Source organism: Perca flavescens, chromosome 4, assembly GCF_004354835.1.
Source record: "Perca flavescens isolate YP-PL-M2 chromosome 4, PFLA_1.0, whole genome shotgun sequence".
In the NCBI taxonomy this organism is placed as follows: Eukaryota; Metazoa; Chordata; class Actinopteri; order Perciformes; family Percidae; genus Perca; species Perca flavescens.
Window position 1 is genome coordinate 4,774,637 of NC_041334.1, and position 20,178 is coordinate 4,794,814.

The 20,178-nt window shown below is 42.5% G+C and overlaps 1 protein-coding gene across 6 annotated transcripts in view; it reads right to left on the reverse strand.

Moving 5' to 3' along the window:
• plekha6 (pleckstrin homology domain containing, family A member 6) overlaps nucleotides 1-20,178 on the reverse strand; it is a 99,306-nt gene that overhangs the window by 17,991 nt on the left and 61,137 nt on the right. The window contains exons 1-11 of one of the 6 annotated variants that reach the window (XM_028576704.1): nucleotides 20,024-20,047; nucleotides 17,324-17,505; nucleotides 15,615-16,184; nucleotides 12,168-12,636; nucleotides 11,424-11,510; nucleotides 7,407-7,478; nucleotides 6,839-6,919; nucleotides 5,360-5,509; nucleotides 4,395-4,490; nucleotides 2,674-2,785; nucleotides 2,410-2,549 (exon numbers count right to left, since the gene is read on the reverse strand). In XM_028576704.1, the coding sequence (XP_028432505.1) occupies nucleotides 2,410-2,549; nucleotides 2,674-2,785; nucleotides 4,395-4,490; nucleotides 5,360-5,509; nucleotides 6,839-6,919; nucleotides 7,407-7,478; nucleotides 11,424-11,510; nucleotides 12,168-12,636; nucleotides 15,615-16,184; nucleotides 17,324-17,445 (1,899 nt within the window). In that variant the 5' untranslated portion in view covers nucleotides 17,446-17,505; nucleotides 20,024-20,047. Of the gene's footprint in view, nucleotides 1-2,409; nucleotides 2,550-2,673; nucleotides 2,786-4,394; nucleotides 4,491-5,359; nucleotides 5,510-6,838; nucleotides 6,920-7,406; nucleotides 7,479-10,056; nucleotides 10,111-11,423; nucleotides 11,511-12,167; nucleotides 12,637-15,614; nucleotides 16,185-17,323; nucleotides 17,506-20,023; nucleotides 20,048-20,178 lie in introns of those variants that run through there. The other 5 variants (XM_028576702.1, XM_028576701.1, XM_028576700.1 and 2 more) reach the window with 5 other exon arrangements.

Below are 20,178 nucleotides of genomic sequence, written 5' to 3' on the forward strand. Positions count from 1 at the left end.
TACCAAGTGCTAAGTTTTGCTCGTCCTTGGCATGAGAGGGCCTCCGTACCAAAGCAACTGCAGTGCATTTTTAAACTAAAATGTACGATGTTGAGCAATAAAAAACAAGTGCTTTGGAAGCTCAAATAGAGGCTGATACAGAGGGATCATCAGAGGCAATGGGTGGAGTGCTTGAACAAATGGAGGTTTGGAAGAAGGAATAACACTTGGAATATGGAGGGATGAATGGTATCTGTTGGTTGACAAGGTTAAGAGTAATGTTTTTAAATGATGGCGTTGGACAACAGTTAGGACTGGGTGAAGCGAGGGCAGGACAGGGGCAGAAACACCCAAATACCTTTCTGATGTGAGAATCTTCACCATCAAGGTAACCGTCATCGATGCCCAAGCTGCGTAGCCAGGTGGCGCTGTCAAAGGGCAGGGGAGGGACGGAGGGAGGGAAGGTAGGGGAGGGCTCCAAAGGGTAATAGGACTTGGGGAGGGGAGGCCTTGGGGGAACACTTTCCTATATTACCATAAGGGCAGGAGGGAGGGAGGAAGGAAGGAAGGGAGAGAAAGGATAGGTGGAAGAGAGAGTGCCGCACATCAGGAGGAGTGATAAAAAGCCAGGCAAGTGCAGAGCAGAAAGGACTCATGAGAATGATTCTTGTGGAATGGGGTCTTTATCTTAAGTTAGGAGTTAGACATGGAAATCCTCAGGTGGCCAATGAAATACCTGACAGCTTATGTAAATTCATACACCATAAACAGTTAAGTTATTTCTCTCCTAGAATATTTTTAACAGCATTGTATTACTAAGAAACATTTTGGGTCCATCTTTGGAATTGGAGTTGAAATGGAAAGCTTTTACTGCAGCTCTTAGTCCAACATGTAACTTGTATCATGCTCAAGTACCGCCTTAAGTAAACCAAACCAAAGTCAACTAATTTAAATGTTCAACTCGTATATATTTCTATATTTTATTTAGTTGACAGGGAACTCTGAACACGAATCTTGTGAACAGATCGGATTAATTTTTCATACCATGGAGAGTTTTGTGAAGATTGACATCAATGAGGGGACATGCCTCTTCCATCTTTTTACATAACAGCACAAGTGAACCCTTAACTTACACTATGCTGGCCAAATGTTATGGTTTCCATCTCAAGACCCATGACATTAAATCCCCCAAATCTTTATGTGAATCAGACCGAAGCACAACGGTGCATCAGAGATGCATGCAAATATTTGCGTTCCATGAGATCCCTGTGGAGCAGTTAAAGAATGCGCTCCGACAACTGAAAGGTTGGATAAAGTTCTGTATGCGAAGGTAATTACAGCATCAATGGCTTTACTAAAGGGGACAAACATGATGCCATTATGACCTATAATAATGGCAACAAAAATGTTTAGGTGGGAAATATTGTCGCTGTATTTACAATATTACGAATCTCAACAGACTGAATATGGAGTAATCATCAATAACCCTATTTTTTAAAGATTGGTCTGCATGAACACTTTACCTGAGTGATTACTAGGTGAGTCAGACTGTGTTACGGCATGGATCGCAGGATTAATGTTAATTCCCCCTTTAATGTTGGGGTAAGTAAGGGGCCTAGCACCTGCACCAACATGGCATGATGACCTAGACGCTAGCTGCTGATGGAGTTGGCTTTCATGGCTGGCACCTCCAAAACAAGGGACTGAAGATGTGAAAAGGTCTGGGCTGTAGCGCAAGGATAAAACATCAGTCTGATAGGAGCCCTGGACAAGCAGGAACTCCGATTCAGGCATAGAAAAGCGTTTGTTGGAAGACAGGTTTCTTAGGCCACCATGGTATTCTGCTGAGAAGTGATATGGGTGGTTTTCTGGATAGACATCTTTTCTGAGGCCAATCTTGACTTCTTGGCTGCAAACATTTGAGGTCAACCAACTATCTTCCTGAATGTCAGAAGTTAGGGTTTGGACTGTGTCTGTATGCTTGTTGATATATTTAGAGTCCTGGCACTGGACTTGGAGAAAACTGATCTTTTCTGCTCTGGCTTTGGCGGGATTCATAGGTTGGTCGAAGTTTGAGTTGATTCTGCAGTTGAAGTTTTGGTCGGTTTCCTCTATCACAGGGTCTAATCTACTCAAGGACTCCCCAGGGTTTGGGAAAGCTAGGGAGAACTGGGGAAAGGTGAGTTTGTGGGTTTCCCAGCCATAGTAATCTGTCTTTTCTGCATGCAGGCTTTTGTCAGGTTCCATGTAACTTCTGGGTCTACACCTAGGCTTAGGGTCGGTTTTGAAATGAGGCACTATACATGACTTAGGACGGGGTTTAGGGCTTGATTTTCTACGCACTTCAGGGTTGGTTCTGGAGTTGGAGCATGGGCTTGTGCCAGGTTTTGGATTGGGGTTGGTGCCTAGCTGGATGTGTCCGGTGCTTACCTCCGGGCCCAGCTGTTTGGTGGGGGAGGCCTGGGAGCCGGGCACTGGGGAGAAGGGGCTGAGCGGGCTGGTGAGGCTTACTGAGCTCAGGGGACTGGCTGGACTATTGGTGCTAAAGGAGCCTGAAGCACCACTGGCCACTGTGCAAGAGAAAGAGAGGGGGGTGGGGGATGGCAGGGATAGAGCCATTAGAATATACATGATGGAGACACTGGTATTTCCACTAAACATGTGATTAATTTCCAGCACCATTGTGCTTGTTACCTCTGTGCTTGGCTGTGTCAGTGCCTCTGGATGAGTTATTCTTGTGCAGTCCCTCTAATACATCCTGGACTCTCCAAAACTCTTTCTGGATGTGCCTACGGACCAGTTCACTCTGCAAAAAGCCAGGACAGACATAGTCATATGAGAGAGGGAATGTGAAGTACGTTTAATTTAAGAAACAGTCCCTATGAAAACTTATATACTTATATTTAGAATGTTAGGTCTATGGTTTATCTATTAGGATTATCCAGAGTAACAGGGACATTCTGGTAAGACATTTGCTGTTAAAATTGAACTTTTCAATTCTGTAAGCACCACAAACCAGATTTCATTTATTTCTATTGTGGTGTAGGCAGAAATCTCAGAGACAAATATCTGATAATCTGGACAAATAAAACAGAAGATATTCACAGGGCTGGATACCATGAAAGGTATATATAATATATGTATATTATATGGGATGAATGTCCCTTTAAGCATATATATATATATATATATATATATATATATATATATATATATATATATATATATACACACACACACACACAACTAAAAACTAGACTAAAAAGAGGAATAAAAAAAATCATCTTTTGGAAATTAATCATAATGCCTTAATTGAAAAAATGAGGAAAAATCCAACATTTAAGGACAGCAGTTTTCTTTGTGAATGAATAATGTATCGTAAATAAATAAATGTGCTTCCTTAAAATACAGGGGGCATAAGTACGTACACCCCAATGTTAAATTCCCATAGGGGCAGGCAGATCTTTATAGATTTTATGGCAGTTATTTCATGAATCCAGGATACTATGCATCCTGATAAAGTTCCCTTGGCCTTTGGAATTAAAATAGCCCCACATCATCACATACCCTTCACCATACCTAGAGATAAGCATGGGGTACTTTCCATAAAATCATCTGTCAATGCAAATCAAACCAGCTATTAGGCTAACTGAAATAAAACCATGCTAATCTCTAGGCATGGTGAAGGGTATGTGATGATGTGGGGCTATTTTAATTCCAAAGGCCAAGAGAACTTTATAAAGAGATGATAGAGAGATTATTTTGGTGAAAAAATGCAATGACCTCTTTTTTATAACTGAAGATAGTCTTTACTACAATTTTAATTTAGCATTAGGTTATACAGAATTTTCTAATGGTGGACCCAATGATATGTCCAACACAGTCAAAGAATACTGCTGATCTTGATTTCCTGTCCTATATTCACTTCAGACAAAGAATGTATGTACCAAGCCACAGTACATCATTACACTGTTAGGAAACACAAGATCTGGGGTTCTCTAGATTTAAGAGAATGAGATCCTGAGCATATATGATGTACAATATCTGAGGAAAAGTAAGTAGTAAGTAAATGTTAGCTATTATGCTTAAAAGTTAGGAAGGATATATATTTTCTCATTGATAAGGCTGATTATATGTCAGCCTAGGTGTTATCCAGCATAATTATTATTATTAACACATATATATGTTTTGTTTTTTACCATAAGATTTTGAAAGCAAATGGGGAAGAACTATGTCCTAATTGTAGTTCTTATATAAATACGTTTCACTATAGGTTTCAAAGGCTTATACGTTTCTTGCAGTATACATTAACTCCATATTCCAAACATCCATTTGGAAACAATCTTTCCATTTCCCATATCAATTACAGCTGGGCTTTAAAGACAAACAGGGAGAATGCCAGTGTGACCCTTTACCTGCCCTCCTGCATTAAGCTGCTCCCATAGATCTCCATGAATGGCGTTGGCCTCATCTTCCAATGCTTCAAACTCCATACGAGTGGTGGTTAAAGCCTGAGAGAGGTACAAATAAATGCATGTCATGCTCAGAGAATGTTTCTAACATCTGTGGTGGACATAACTCATGCCTGATTTCTTTTCTTTATTATGTCTTTCTGATATTATTCCCTTTAACTCTCAGAATGAATTGAGTATAAATGATAAGATTAAAAACAACTTTTTTGTCTATCACATAATGATAAACAATTGTCTATCAATTGACAATTAATAGACAAGGTTAGGGGCTCCCAAACAAGCGGCAATCAAAGCGGCTGTGCATTTCTTCGACCGCCCAACGCTATGCACACAAGTTAGACTTTATTTCCTGCATGGAGCATGTGACATTGTCAATTATGTGTTGCACGTTTTGTACTATTTTCCTGTATATAAAGATACTCTATAGCTAAAGATAGCGCTTTTCAAGCAGCACTTCCTGTCACTTAAATGGACGTGGCATCGTTTGAAAGTTTGGTGAACGTCGTGTGGTTGAACAGTTATATTTGCATAATTTATTAATATTTTCTTTTGCAAACGGAGGGGAAGTTCGGGGGTGGTCAGCTAGTCTACCTTTTTTTAACAGCTATTTTTGTATCTTAGTATGTGAGTATGTGTTTGAGCAGAGTGAACCATTTTCCCCTATGAGAGACAGAAAATGTTGTATATGAACATGCAATGATAATAAAGGCATTCATTCATCTATTCATTCAAGTGTGTAAAAATTGTATTATAAAGGATAGGATTAATGGCCAGAGTAAGACCAAGTTTGTAAAAAAACACACACACACACGCACACACACACACACACACACACACACACACACACACATACACACACACTCACAAAATATAAAGACTGAAGGTGAATATGTTATGCAGAGTCTTACACTGGAGGCCTGGGAGAGCTCCCCTCTGATGTTGATGAGCTGGTTCTGCAAGGTTTCCTTTTTGAAGCGCAGCTTTTCCATGGCCAACGGCTGGTTATGGTACAGCTCCATCTCCTGATGAGTCGCCACCAGCGCCTCCTCTAGGCTGTCCTGGAAACAGCAAGCATGGCAAGCAAGTAAGGAAGAGTTGATGGGAAACGAGCTTTCCTGCCAATATTCTTAAACTTAAATAGCAAGTGAAGGATTTCAGCTCACCACTCTGAGTCTCAAAGACATATTCCAGTTAATTATACCAGTTGCGATTGGAAAAGAGCGATTTGTGGTTTTATTATTATTATTATTATTATTATTATTATTATTATTATTATTATTATTATTATTATTATTATATGTGGTGTTAGGACATATTACAGCTATTAAAATGTGAGTACAGCTTTATGAGTACACGGTTTCTGGATTGAAAGTGTACATTTATTTAGAAAGTTAACGTAAAAAAAATAGTAATTGGGAGTATGTTATCACAGAAATCCCATACGACAGTAACACAAAGGGCAGCCTAAAAAGCTGACTGTAAAACAAAATCACCAAAGACTTAATTCATGACAAAAACTGAACATTTTGGGTAAGCTTACGTACTTTGCAGCGCTGTTGTACTGTATTCAGGGCTTTAGAATGACACCCGCGAACCCGGGTAAAAATGTACTTTGGCGGGTCACACTGTAAAGGTACTAGCCAATTTGGCTGGCAGTCAGTTTGAATTGGCCGGCTGCACAAACGATTTAGCAGTGTTTCCGTATTGGTCTGTTTTCCGCCAAGATATTTGGCGGTTTTGTGTGTGTTTGGCTTGGAAATGTAATCTCTGTCTGGCAACACTGCTTGTGGTACTAATCCTAAATTTCCCATGAACACTAGGTCGTGACCTTTTATATAACCGTTGGATACGTGCCTAGAGTGTGTGGTATTGATTATGATCTACACTGAACCGGAGAAGACTTTAATGTATATCTGTGGCACCCATAATCTGGTTTATTTTCCTTGGAAACAATGTGGCTAGTGGAAAATCTAATTGGCTGGTAACTCAAAAAAGTTAATTTAAAGCCCTGACTGTATTGACTTTAACTGCTGGGTGTTTCTTAGCAAAAAACCTTTGTTCTTTCACAAATATGTACTCATTCATGTGTAATTACTTCCACCAACTAATCAAAGTATTCTCCTAAGCGTAGAATCTGACGTTCAGAATCATTCAGAATACATTAGAGCGACTCGCTCGAATGACGGCAGCCATGTAGCGCCTCAATCTATAAAATTCATTAGCCAAAGAGGGACATTTGTCTGCATTTCGGGTTCGGCAACCGTAGGAGGAAGAGCTAAAAAGTAATATTCAGTTGGTTGTCATATACAATTTCACCGCTAGATGGGATGAATTCTTACACAATGTAGCTTTAAACACGTGGTACGATACTGTGAAAAGTGATGTACCTTGTCCATTCTCAGTCGGTGGACAACAGCCTCGTGGTCTTTCAGAATCTGGCTCTGCTCACACAGTCGACCCAAGAGTTTCTGTCGGACAAAACAACGGGTGTTACCACATATATTTTGTACTGTAGACATCAGGGAGAGGCCATAAAACCAAGAAAAAGAGTACAAGAATGTATCCACGTGAATACATGCATACAATATAGGGCCACAAGTATATAGACACCAGGACAATAAACCTATATCTAATAGCCGTACGAATTTTTGTTATAATTAGCTTAGGAATTCTTAAATTTTGGGCCAAAATGTGTTACGTGAGGTCACAATTACCTTGACCACCAAATCCTAATCCTCATACTCCAAGTATGAAAGTTTGTGCCAAATTTAAAGAAATTCCCTTAAGTTGTTCCTGAGATATAGGAGAACGGTACGCGGAACAGACAGATGGCTAACCCGAAAACATAATGCCTCCGGACACAGCTGTCGCCGGCGCAGAGGCATAAAAAGTGTGAAACATCTGAGTGTGGCGGTGTGTGGTGTATGTTTATTGTGTGCATGCAGTGTCTCTTACACTGGTTTCAATCTCGTTGAGCTTCAGTGTAGGATGTAACTCTCTGCTGTAGACATCATGGAAGGGAGGCACCTGGTGCAACAAACACGGAACAAATCGTCTAAATGATCAACCTCAATCATAGAGTAACTAGCCCAATGAGAGTAAAGCAAAAAGTTCAATGTTTACATTATGTTCTTTATTCTGAGGAATGTACATCTTCATTTATTCAGAAAGTCATCAATAACGACATTATTATGAGAAATTATGATTTCTCTGCCAACAAAGAATTGGTTATTTTTGCAATGAGCTATAAGTGATGATTTTCCTGGCTGCATTTTCACGTTTACTGCAGCCCATGGCAGGTGACTATGTTTCTGCAAAAAGACAGCATGTAACATCTGCCACCAGTTGGATGGAGCCAGAAGAACTCCATGGAGCCAATCTTCAGTCTAATATAAAAACACGTCGGCATACGTACAGTGCACACCTGCACGTTGCCTCATTTGTAATCGTTCATGTCTCAGAATGAAGAACTGAGTTGAAATGTGTCATGATACATCTTGGGCTATAAAGAACTGAAAGGAGTTGAGTTGGAAGTTGTTTCCTGCCCAGCATCTCTCTACCACACTGCCAACGCAGTTGTTAAATCCACATTTACAATGTGTCCTCCCAAGATCTCTGATTGAATGCGATGAATGGGAACATAATGTTGCTGAAAACAGCGTTGCCTGAAACCAATCTTTATAACAGCAGCATGGAAAGTTGAGATGAATGGTGAAACAGTTGGACACACTTTAATGGACTTGACGACTTAGCTGAATGAGTCCTGAAGAGGGTTTCAAATTAGAGCTTTGACTCTGACCCAGCGGTGGGGGCACGGCGATGCTAAATATAATTAATAATGCATGGTTCTGCCGCACCGCTAACAATGCATTGGCCAAGTTTGTGAAAGGGGGGCTGTAAATTCTCAAAAAAGTGTGCACATTTCCTGGTGTTTTTTTTTTTTTTTATATGCAGACCTTATATGTGTCATGTATGGGCTGTGTACGGCTGTGTGTGAACGCCATCTTCTGGATATCTATTCAACTTCCACGCAGTGATGATTATACAATATTTCAGGGGGGTTTTACAGTGGAAATTTGGGTCTTTAATCAGGCTCGGGTGTAAAACTGCTGCCGTGGTTAAGGCTCGGGTGGGGTTTTGACAGAATCTATGCATCTTTACATTATGTAGGGTCATGCCAGATTTTTTTGGGCCTTGGAGATCTTTAAAGTGACCTGAAATTGTCCACATTGGACAATGGAGACATTGGTGAACAACAGGTCAGACGTGCAAATAGTCCTGTTAATACTACATTCAGTTGGTGGACGTGTTCACACCTCCAGTCTGTGCATCTTTTCTGCATATACGGTCCACACGGTCATACAATGTTTTCAGTCAAACTTATACAGACCCTTGCATCTAAGCGGAAGCAGAACGTATGATAAAACATTTACGAAAGAATGATGGAGAAGAACATAACCGTGAATCTGTTTCACTGTGAGTGACATTATGGACAACATGCATGCAGACAAGACAAGGACTGAAGACGAGAGGCAGGCTTGGGTTGGTATGGAATATTTAGTCAGCTAGTGGTCGATACAGGCCTTTGTCCAGGTGTGAATGAGGACTAAACTGGCCTAGCCTGGACCAGTGGTGGAATGTAACTAAGAACATTTGTAGGTATAAATGTTGAGGTACTTGTACTTTACTTGACTCTTTTCTTTTCATGCCACTTTTCTACTTCTACTCCGCTACATTTCAGAGAGAAATATTGTACTTTTCACTCAACTACATTCATCTGACAGCTGTAGTTATTTCACGAATTAAGTGAAATAATTTGACCAATAAACAAAGAACTGTTTGGATCGTTTCCAGTTTCTAAAATGTGAGGAATTTTCTGCATTGAGTACTTTTACTTTCATACTTTAAGCACATTTTCCCGATGATACATACTTTCACTTAAGTAACATTTTCAATGCAGGACTTTTAGTTGTAACAGAGTATTTTTACAATGTGGTATTAATACTTTTACTCAAGTAGAGGATCTGAATACTTCTTCCACCGCTGGCCTGGACTAGCCAACTGGCGTAGAGAGTTCTCTAATTAGTTCCAAAGTCAAAAATGCGTTTCAGCAGAAAAGTCCAGCTGGAAAATAGAGTGACTAGTTAAGGCTAAACCCCTAAGAGAAGCAGCTGTGATGCAGTGTTGCTGTCTGAAGCCTGCCTCCCTGCGGGGCTCTCTCTCCTCCCTTACTTGTACACAGAGCTTTGCTGTTGAGGATGAGCGCTCCACCATTCGGCGAACCGTGCCAATTAGGTGGCTTCCCTCGAGCACCTGAAGATTTAGCTCAGATTACAGACACCTGGCAACAAGCTTGAGGAACAGCATGATTGGAACAATACAGGAACTGTGCTAGGGGTAAGCTAATAATATATATATATATATATATTTGTTTTTTATTTACAGGCTAGTGTCCTTTGGAAGGAAAGGAGAAACATGGGAAAGGAGACAATAACAGGGAACAAAGAAAGGGGGAAGGAAACTCAGGCACTTACTCGACACTGACTGGGTAACAGTGTGTGTGAAATATGTAATGGCAAACAATACTGTGTGTGCATCCTCTTACCTGTTGGTCTAAGTAATCCAGGTTGCGCTGCAGCTGTAGATCTAATATGTCCTCCTGAGCCAAGCAGCAGCAGCAACATACATGGAAATCACACAGATACATACTGTACAGATAGAAGGCTTTCGGATAGGACAGCAAAGCAAAGCACCACAGCCAATCTGCCAATCACACTGAAGCTCTACAGCTCCTTAGCCATAATCCAACTAGTACACTTTACACTGAATTAAACACAGCTGGATGTTAACGTCTGGGCAGTTTTTGATTAAAAGCTACTCAATTCACTGTTCTTGGTCTTTTTAACAAACAACAAACAAATGGAAAATATCTTTTATTCCTTAAATGTAATCTCAAGTCTCTGTTGCTAGCTTGTTCTGGGGCTTCATTAGTCTTACTACTTTAAAACGGGTGAATGCGTCTTGCGCTCAGCGCGATCGGGGCGGTGTGGACGGCGTAGCGGCCTGGGCGACTCTGCGCGGAGGGTCTAAGCTCTGATCCGTGCACCTCCGAGATTTTGTACCAATGCGGACATGGTCTCAGACGGTTGTGGCTAGAAGGGATACACTTACGACCGGAATTTACACAATATTTAGCTAAATCTCGCAAATTCTACCAAAATCTAAAATAACTACATAGTCATTTTAATACTTTCACAGAGGAAACCCTAACCCTACCACGATCGTCGTTTTGGTGCCTAAATTTAGCTGTCGTTGCCGAAGCTGTATCCCTTCTAGCCTTAACCGTCTCAGACTGCGTTGCAATGATTGGCTACAGAAGAGAAGAAGTCCGGAAGTCTTGGATGGTTTGCGGCGACTATGCGCGCCGTCCGTACCGCCGCGGCCGCGCCGACCGCGAGAAGCATTACATCCGTTTAAGTACAGAGACCAAGGAGGTCTCGCTACGCTTGTTTGGTTCCGCATTTGGTGCGCATCCGAGTGCGATTGTTGCATTCACACCTGCCCATATGAACTGCGGGGAAAACCAACTGTAGTGTGATTCAACTAAATGAGTCAGGTGTAAAAGCCCCCTAAGTCACGTTCCTCCTATGTGTAAACTAAAACACATACACTCACACACATAGACTCACACACATATGCACACAAGAGCGGACCCAGCACAGTGTTAGGGACAGGACAGCAGAGAGGAGAAGAAAGAAAGAATAGGTCCAGACAGAGAGTGGTGTGTGCAGGGTTAGTACAGATATACAGGAGAAACCCTGAAGCAAAGCTACACATACAGAAACCCTGAAGCAAAGCTACACATACAGTAGCACTGCATTAAGTGCCAGAACTACAGTGGACCGGACTGTGTGTATGACTATATGTTGTCCAGTAGATGGAGATGTATTACAGCACATTAGCGGCACATACCATTTTATTGTGGATGGAAGGGGATACAGGGTAGTTGTAGTGGTATAATCCTTGGCTTAAGGACCTCCTATCACCAGGGTAGTCATACTGAAGGAGGGAGGGAAGGTAATAAGGAAAGAAGGGAGGGAATAATTGAGGCAAGAATGAATGACAGTTGTTAGACTGGAGTAAGATGAATATGGTTACAGCAGATGAAAACAGAACATTAATCTCTCATTCTTTCTTTCATCCCTGTTGACTTCATGAGGATTTCTTTGTGCTGCCCACGGTCATTTACGGTCAGTTTTAATTTTAAGATTTTATTCAAAGCCTTTCCATTTCGTTTACTTTCCTATAATCCTAATTTACTACATTTTTTTTTTTTTTGATACCGGTAAGTGAAAATCCATTTTAACAAAAAGAAATTACAAAATTACACATTACGGCACAAATCTTAAAAAATGTTCAGCTCCTACTATGAGAGCCCCGTCTCTCTGTGTTTTTCATGCCTGTCTCTACAGCCAATCAGCAGCATTAGTGAATCGTGGTAGAAGAATGCTGCATGCTTATTGGCTCACTGACGCTGATGAGATTTGCTCCTTAGGTATTGGAATTGAGTATTGAAGGGCGAGGCATTTTACAATACTCGATACTAAGGAGGCAATTCGGTCGGTGCCTAAAAAAGTATCAAAGTCCGGTACCCAGCCCTAGTTTTACGTTTTATATCTACTGTATAATTCTAAAAACACACACTCGTGGTTTTACCTTGGGCGAGCTGAGGGATCTCCGCAGGCTGTAGACGGAGGGATCAGCATAAATCACGTCGTCCCTCATCCCCCTTTGAAAGCGGTCGAAGCGGGCAGACGGCGACCGGGCCGGTGAGGCAAAGTTGGGCGAGTAGGATGACGAGGACGGAGACCTGGGCACGGACCTGGAGCGCGGCTGGATGGACAGACGTCTCATGGCTGTGTCCATTCCGCCGTAGCCCTGCGGCCTCCACTGCTCCCTGGGCACCGTGGGTCCGTACAGCTGATGGGCTCCGTCCCTCAGCGAGTGGCGCTTCTCCTCCACAGTCCAGCGCCGGTCGTAGCCCCCCACGGTGGAGACGGAGCAGATGCTGTCGGGTCGGACCCCCGGCGGGTACAGGGCGTACTCTTCCACGTACTGGGGGCCACCAGGGTAGCCGTAGTAGTCACCCGGGACCCCCCGGTTCACTGGGTAGTAACGAGACGGGCTGCAAGGAGATGAGATTATTGCTTTATCAAATATCATGTCAAGTCATGAATATGAGAGTTTAGTTTGAAGGTGTTTAAACCAGCAGAAGTAGAAAGGTTTTGTGCAGCCTCTTGGTTTTATTAAACAAAGGCAAGGCTAAAATAAAGAATGAAATGTCATATTTGTCAGGGAGACCAGCTGTATTATAACGCACATCTCTTGCTACCTTGATAAGACCTTTTTATTATAATCTATAACACATTAAACCTTTATTAATTATGTGAATTGTAAACTCACTGTGTAAGCCACTTTACTAACTGTACTACTGGCATTTTGGTCAAGTTTCCTTATTTATAAGATTTTGTCAGATGTCAGTGTTTTCCCTCAAATGTCTGTCCATGAGCTGTGCTGTACTCTATGCGCAGGTAAATGATATTAATTTTGCCGAGAGCCTCTGGATCTCAATAAAACTAGTCCCACATTGCCAGCTCCACAGCGCTGTGGAGATGGGTCTGGCTACACCACATACATATTCTGACATGGTTAAACCTCGTTTACATTCCAGAAGCATCCATCGCATTCGGAATATCCGTCTCTTTTAGGGTTTTTACCACATTTTGTGACAGTTTACGACCTACGGTTAGCTCTGTCCGTTGTTATGGTTGTACACAAACCAACCAGCATGCCCAGAAGAAAAGCCCACATTTCTGGTCAGAAGGAGAAACACTCCACTTAGAAACATTATGAAAGACTTGGGTATCAACAAGTCTTCCACCGCTGGAAAACTTCTATACTTCTAAAAATCCTATTTTGTGCGGCTGCATGTAAAAGGGAATATTAGTGGAATATTTACTTCCATTAGCCATGTACACAGTTTAGTCAGAATAGTGTCTTTTTTGGAATAAGGACAAAAACTGGAATACTATGTGCATGTAAACGTAGCCACTGTCTGTAGCCTTGTTTCCATCCACACGTTTTAATGCAAATTAAGTAATATTGAATGAAAAAGGCCTTATGGAAACACTACGTTGCTGTCATAGGCGAACAGCGGCCGCACTTAATGCACTCAACAAAGCCGACACATATGTTGTCACTGCCCACGACTTGTTTAAAATGGCTCCATACCTCCGACTTTCCTCCAAACTTGCTCAAAGGTAATTATCCCGTTTTTCTTTAAATCCTCAAGCTCCATGTTGCACTTTTAAGCTCATCAATAGCCTACAGCCCGCAGCCCCGGTGTGATGTGTGCGAGAGGAGGAGACTCCGCGCATGACACATGTTGCATTTTCTAACTGTAGTCCAACTTGTGTAACTTTTTGGACACATTTGTTACTTTGGCCTAAATAGATAATAGTTCTAATTATGGCATAGCTTTCTCCCCACCCAATTAGGCTAAAGTAATGATAAAAAAAAAAACACAAATGCTTGATCAAGGCCAGGGTCCGGCCCGGCCCGAGGATAGTGGCGGAAAATAACAGCCCGGGTCGGGCCAACTTCGGGTCGGGCTCGGGCTCGGGCAGAGAATCTAAACTCTACTTTAAGCACTATTACAACTTCCATTTTGGCGAGCAAAACTTTCTTCGCAAATGTTAGCTAGAATTTTGTGCGATTCATGGTGAAAATGAAAGGAAACCCCTTAAAATGTTTAATATCTATTCGATATACCAGTTTATTTAAGATTTATTTTACTTTATTTTTTGGGCATTTTTGGCCTTTATTTTTGGCAGGCCAGATGAAGCCATGAAAGGGGAGAGAGAGGGGGAATGACATGCAGCAAAGGGCCGCAGGTCGGAGTCAAACCCGGGCCCGCTGCGTCGCCGAGGAAACGTCTATATATGGGCTCCTGCTCTACCAACTGAGCTATCTGGGCGCTCGTTTGACTATAAAACAGCATGTGATGTCATTAGGCACAGGTTTTTATTGGCTTTAAAGCCGTTGGATGGAAACACACTTTCACCGGCTTTATTCACATGGATGTTTTTAGCGAACTTCAGATATTTGGATTGACGAAGTGGATGGAAACACAGACCACTGCAGCATCATCTAAAGCTAAGTGCAAAGAACAAGACTGAAGATCACTACTTTTATTATTAATATTGAAATATCATATTTAAAAGTTAGTATTAACATTCCTGTAGTCTTTAACATTGACTAAAACTATAATTAGTAAGTACTAAAGATTATGATGTAGCTCTGCTAGCTAATTCTGCTACATGAGCCATCACTTGACAATATTCTGCACTATGCATATTTATCTATTTATTATTGTGTTTCACCTCCTACAATATGAGCTGCTGTAACAAGGGAATTTCCCCAGGGTAGGATTAATAAAGTCTATCTTATCTTGTCTTATCTTACTATGACTTATTTTCTTCTCTTTATTTACCCAATTGAACCTCCGTGTCTTCCTTTTCCTTTTCTTCTTTCACTATCTTCCCCACCCAATTCCAATAATTCTTTAATTCAACTTAAAGCTTTTTTCTAATAATGAACGTCTGTTACATTCAAGCCGTTGCCAAATAAGTTGCTACAAAGCTAATTAAGACTATCAGCTCCACACAACTCTCTCTGGATTTCTCAGCTTGACTGTGTTTAGAAACTGGTGTCGTCTGGTGACTTGAGTGAACTGGAGGGAAGAGTCTTCTGAAGAGTCCATCATGTTTTTTTAAAAACCTCTGTGTCCTCCTTGAGCTACTAGCAACTGCGTGAAGTAGGGGTTGAGGTGGTGCGTGATCACGGATGGCTTGTATCATGTGGACGCGCCGACAGTGTTGTTGTCATTACTTAGAATTCCTAATGGGGGAGACAGAAACTGCGCACCATAGCTTTAATTCTTCAGTGTTACTGTCTGTATTTTATACCACTATAATATGTGTTCTGTTTCCCTTGTCGTTGTTTGATGTTGTTATTTGTTAGCATGTTTGCTCCTGTCTTGTTCAATATCACCAATAAAAAGTAAAAAAAATAAAAGAGAGAGAGACGGGTGTCATGTTCTACCTGTTGAGGTCCTCCTGTGAGGCCATGCCCCGCCGCTGGTTAACCCACTGCTGCAGCTGGGCCATGGAGCTCTTCCTCTGGGCCACCCTCTCTGGAGCCGTCCGCGGCACAAAGCCCCTCCTCAGCACCACGTTGTCCTGCTGCTCCCTGGGGTCCCGCGTCGGGCCGACACCCCCCTCCGGGTGTCCCTGAGGGGTGCGGTGTCCGCTGTGACTCCTGGAGAGAGGGGCATGGCTCTGGCTGTTGTGGGGCGCGGCGTTGCGAGTGCCCCAACCGTTTGGATGTTCACTCGGGTGCGGGGCGTGGTCAGGACCAGGTCCTCCGCCTTCGTCTTCGCCGTCTCCGCCGCCTTCTCCTCGTCTGCCGTAGTTCTTTGTGCCCTCCTGGTTGGAGCAGGGGGTGGAGGGCGGTGGGGTCTCGAGGCTGTTCACCCCATTGATTTTAGGGTAGGGGGCAAAGTCATTGTCCGTTTCATTGTGTGCTTGTGTGTGTGGATGCTGCGGGGTCTGTGGGTTGGGGGCCTTGGTCACCATGGTGTGGTTTAGATCAACTGTGGCGTCCGCGTTTATTCTGAGAAATTATAAGGGAAAAGAGAGCATGAGAATAGCTAGGCAACTTTGATTTGTTTCAAATTGATTTTTAAAAGAAGAAAATCTTAACACCAGGCCAAGTAACTGAGTCAATGATCAGCATTTGTAATAATCCTAGTGGTGGCCAAACGAAGCCCCATAAAGTTAAAGTTAAGGAAGCATTTTCGTTATTTTTTGAGCCCTCTAGATGGTGCTTTCTGTTTAAGAAAAGGTTGAAAGCGCTGAACCGAACTGCCATTCCTTGGGCCTTTTTTAATAACAAAAGCGCCATCTCCGCCTCAAACGCTGTATCCATGCATCCCTGGTTCTGGGCTACTTTAGAAACATGGGGTGCAACATGGCAGGCTCCGTGGAAAATTGACCTTTCAGGTGGTTATACACTAATGAAAACATAATTTCAGTAAGATTTCAGTCAGATCTTAGATGGGCTCGCATTGCCAGACCTTCCTCCACAGCGCTGCGGAGGAGGGTCTGGCTAGTCCACACAGCATTCCGGGATTGGAGAAAAATGTGCTCGGGTTTATTGGCATTTCTTTAAACCAATTACAATCGTCTTGGGGCGGCTCCAAGGGCTGGACGGAGCCACAGTGCCTTTAAAATAGCCTCGGGAAGGAACTTGTTTTGGTGGAACATGTCTACGTTCAAAAGTTGTTTTAGTCGTGCAACAGAAAACTCAGATTGGACAGATAGTCTAGCTAGCTGTCTGGATTTACCCTGCAGAGATCTGAGGAGCAGTTAATCATAGTCCTCATAAATCCACCGGAGTTTAGAAAGAACAAAGAAAGAAGAAGGTGACGGACATCTGGCTGAAAAGAGTGACATCCAGCGGAATTTCCGGCGGCACCGGAGCAATCCCGGAAGTGGAACATTGTGGATGTAGACTAGATCTCAGATAGACTCTCATAAATCGTACACACTGGTGCTTCAAGATATAAATAGCACATAGTAGCCCATACAATATTGCCAAGACTATATTAGACGTGCACGATTAAATATGGTTGCCTATAATGTAATTCCAGCATGACTCTGTGTGTGTGTGTGTGTGTGTGTGTGTGTGTGTGTGTGTGTGTGTGTGTGTGTGTGTGTGTGTGTGTGTGTGTGTGTGTGTGAGAACAGCACCTATGTGTTGGCTGGATGATGACCTCTGCAGCCTCGCTCATAGCTCTGATCCAGCCTTCCTGTTCCTCATGGCTGTCAGCGCTGAAGTAGTATGTCCTGGTGCCGGCGTGCTCCGCCTGCATGCAAAACACAACAGCTTCCTTCAAATCGCCGTCCTCACCCTCCTCCTTCTCCGAATTCACCTACAGAGGGAGACAAAACACACAGAGGCAGCACACATCAGTAACAGCTGTGGAGCCATGCCCGGTATTGTCCGACTCCACACGCCCAGCATCTCCATCAGCACAGACTTCATCTACTCATGCAACCAAGAAGCATGCTACTGAAGATGTCCAGGTAAAAGGTCATTCTGGTTCATTATTATGAGTAAACCACTTTATTATTAAAAAATCTATTCAGAAACAAATATATGGCTATGAGCTGGACCAGTGATTTTTAGTTTGGTTGTTTTTTGTTTGTTGACTGCTAAATGGTTTTTGGTTCCTCTGTTCAGACTATTTTGGTCTTGCTTCTGTCCAAAAGGATTGATTTGTTCAAGCTGGCCGAGTTGAACATGGACATTGATGGATTTCTCTATTATCTGTGAATAATGTATGAAAAATCTATAAAAAAATATGGACGTCAAACTGAAAGAGAGTACACCTAACAGGGCGCTTATATGCCACTGCATAAGAAAACTTTGAACGCACAACTACTGTGAACTAAGTACAGTAGACCAGAGTGCAAACAGGAAGTGCGTCTTCAAATTGAGATGGACGACTGCAATGGACAGTTTATGTACAGACTGGAACCCCTTGAGGCACATTATGAGTTATGATATTGGGCTGTATAGATCAAATTGACTATACTTGAATTTGGGTAATCATTTTATAGTCTGCTTTCTTTATCTCTCCTAAATAAGTGTGTCTAACATAGGGGTTTGTTTCCAACCTGCCTACATGTTTTGACTGCTGCTTTTTTTTAGCAATGCCACCGTGTTCCCCGATCTCAGCAATTAACTTGGTGAGCATAATGTTGCTGTTACTAATACAATTAATGGACATAACTACACAAATAAGACCCAAGTTGTGACATCAAAGCACAATCCTCTGGTCAGCTGTTCTCACATTAAAGCTACATTCACTGATTATGTAACAGTTCCAAACAGCACCCCTTAATCCTTAAATATCCTCCCAGCTCGTCTTATATTTTACAACTCAAACCAGTTCACAGGTAAGTTTTAAAACATTATAGGGTTCGTAGCAGGGCCCCAGGAATTGCGCCAGGCTTTGAAACCAATCTGACATAGCGGCCAAACAGAGGAACTTCTGTGTCCATCACATGATGCCATGGGGCCCAACAAGACTTTTCCCCATAGACTTACATGACGAAAGAGGCGTCTGTAAATCAGTGGATAAAAGCGACTAGGGCCTGAAGATTTTGGCAACCAGCCACTGTGGCAGCATCTGTGTCTCTTCAGACGTGGCAAATCCACCTGCCACACATGCTTTTTACTAGCCAATTTGTTTTGCATCATGAAGGTGAAATACAAGAAATGCATCAGCATCGTTCTTGAGCTTGTAAAGAATACACATTTAAGTGCTGTCCTGTTATTAATGTAATCAATATAATTAAGGACTCTTAGAATATACATTTTTTAAATCTTTTTATTTATTGCTTTCCCCATTTTTTAGCTCAAATCCGAGGATATGGAGGACTTTGTTGGACTTGCCACAACAGTGGCAAAAAACAACTTATGAATCATTTAATTCTAATTGGCTACCCGCCAATTTGCCCGCATCTGGTGTGTGGTCGCCAGGTGTTAATTTCAGGCCCTGTTCCCAACCCCCGCAAAATGACTCGTTTCACTATCAGAAGGTGATCCATTCGGTCTGATAACATTTTGAAAGTCTAGAAGAGCTGTACGATTAACTCATTTTATCCCTATTTAAGTTAGCGGAGTACTAGTCTATATCCACAATGTTCCACTTCCGGGATTGCTCCGGTGCCACAGGAAATTCTGCCTGATGCATATATTTTTGCCAATGTCCGTCATCTTCCGCTTCCTTGGTGTTGGAATTCTAAACTCTGGTGGATTTAATCTTTTCTCAAATCTCTGCAGGGTAAATCCAGACAGCTAGCTAGACTATCTGTCCAATCTAAGTTTTCTGTTACACGACTAAAACAATTTTTGAACGTGCACACGTTGTGATTGGTTTAAAGAAATGCCAATAAACCAGAGCACGTTTTTCTCCCATCCTGGAATGCTGTGTGGACTAGCCAGACCCTCCTCCGCGGCGCTGTGGAGGAAGGTCTGGCAAAGCAAGAGTAGCGGAATGCTAAACCGGAGGTTTTAGGCTTGCGGAAGTCTCTATGGGCCACACAGTGCAGAAGCAGTAAGTAGGCCATTTTACACGCGGAAGTTGAACTTTTATGGCTTCCTTCTCATAAGAACGAATGGGGCTCCACGTCGAACACTGTATCCAAGGTTTGTAGAGGTGGTATTGGTTGCAATAACAAAATCACAGTGGGTACCTTTGAACAGCAGATTTGACATGCAGTCAACTAAACAACCAAAACACAACAAGACAAGACTGTCATGCATGAATCCTTTGGTTTTCAACTGGTATGCAGGCATGCAGTACACGACACGTAAGCATGCATTCTTTACAGACAGGACAGATCATCAAAAGGATAGATGGTAAAACATCAACACTGTACCTACTGCACTTTCTACCACGACAGGAGACAGCCAGGGCCGGCAGACCTCACAGGGGTGGACAGAGGTGGGAGGGAGAGGAGACAATGAGGGGCGGGGGGATGTGGTGTGGTAAATGTTAATGGTTGTGGTGTCAAAGGTCACAGGTCACTGCTGA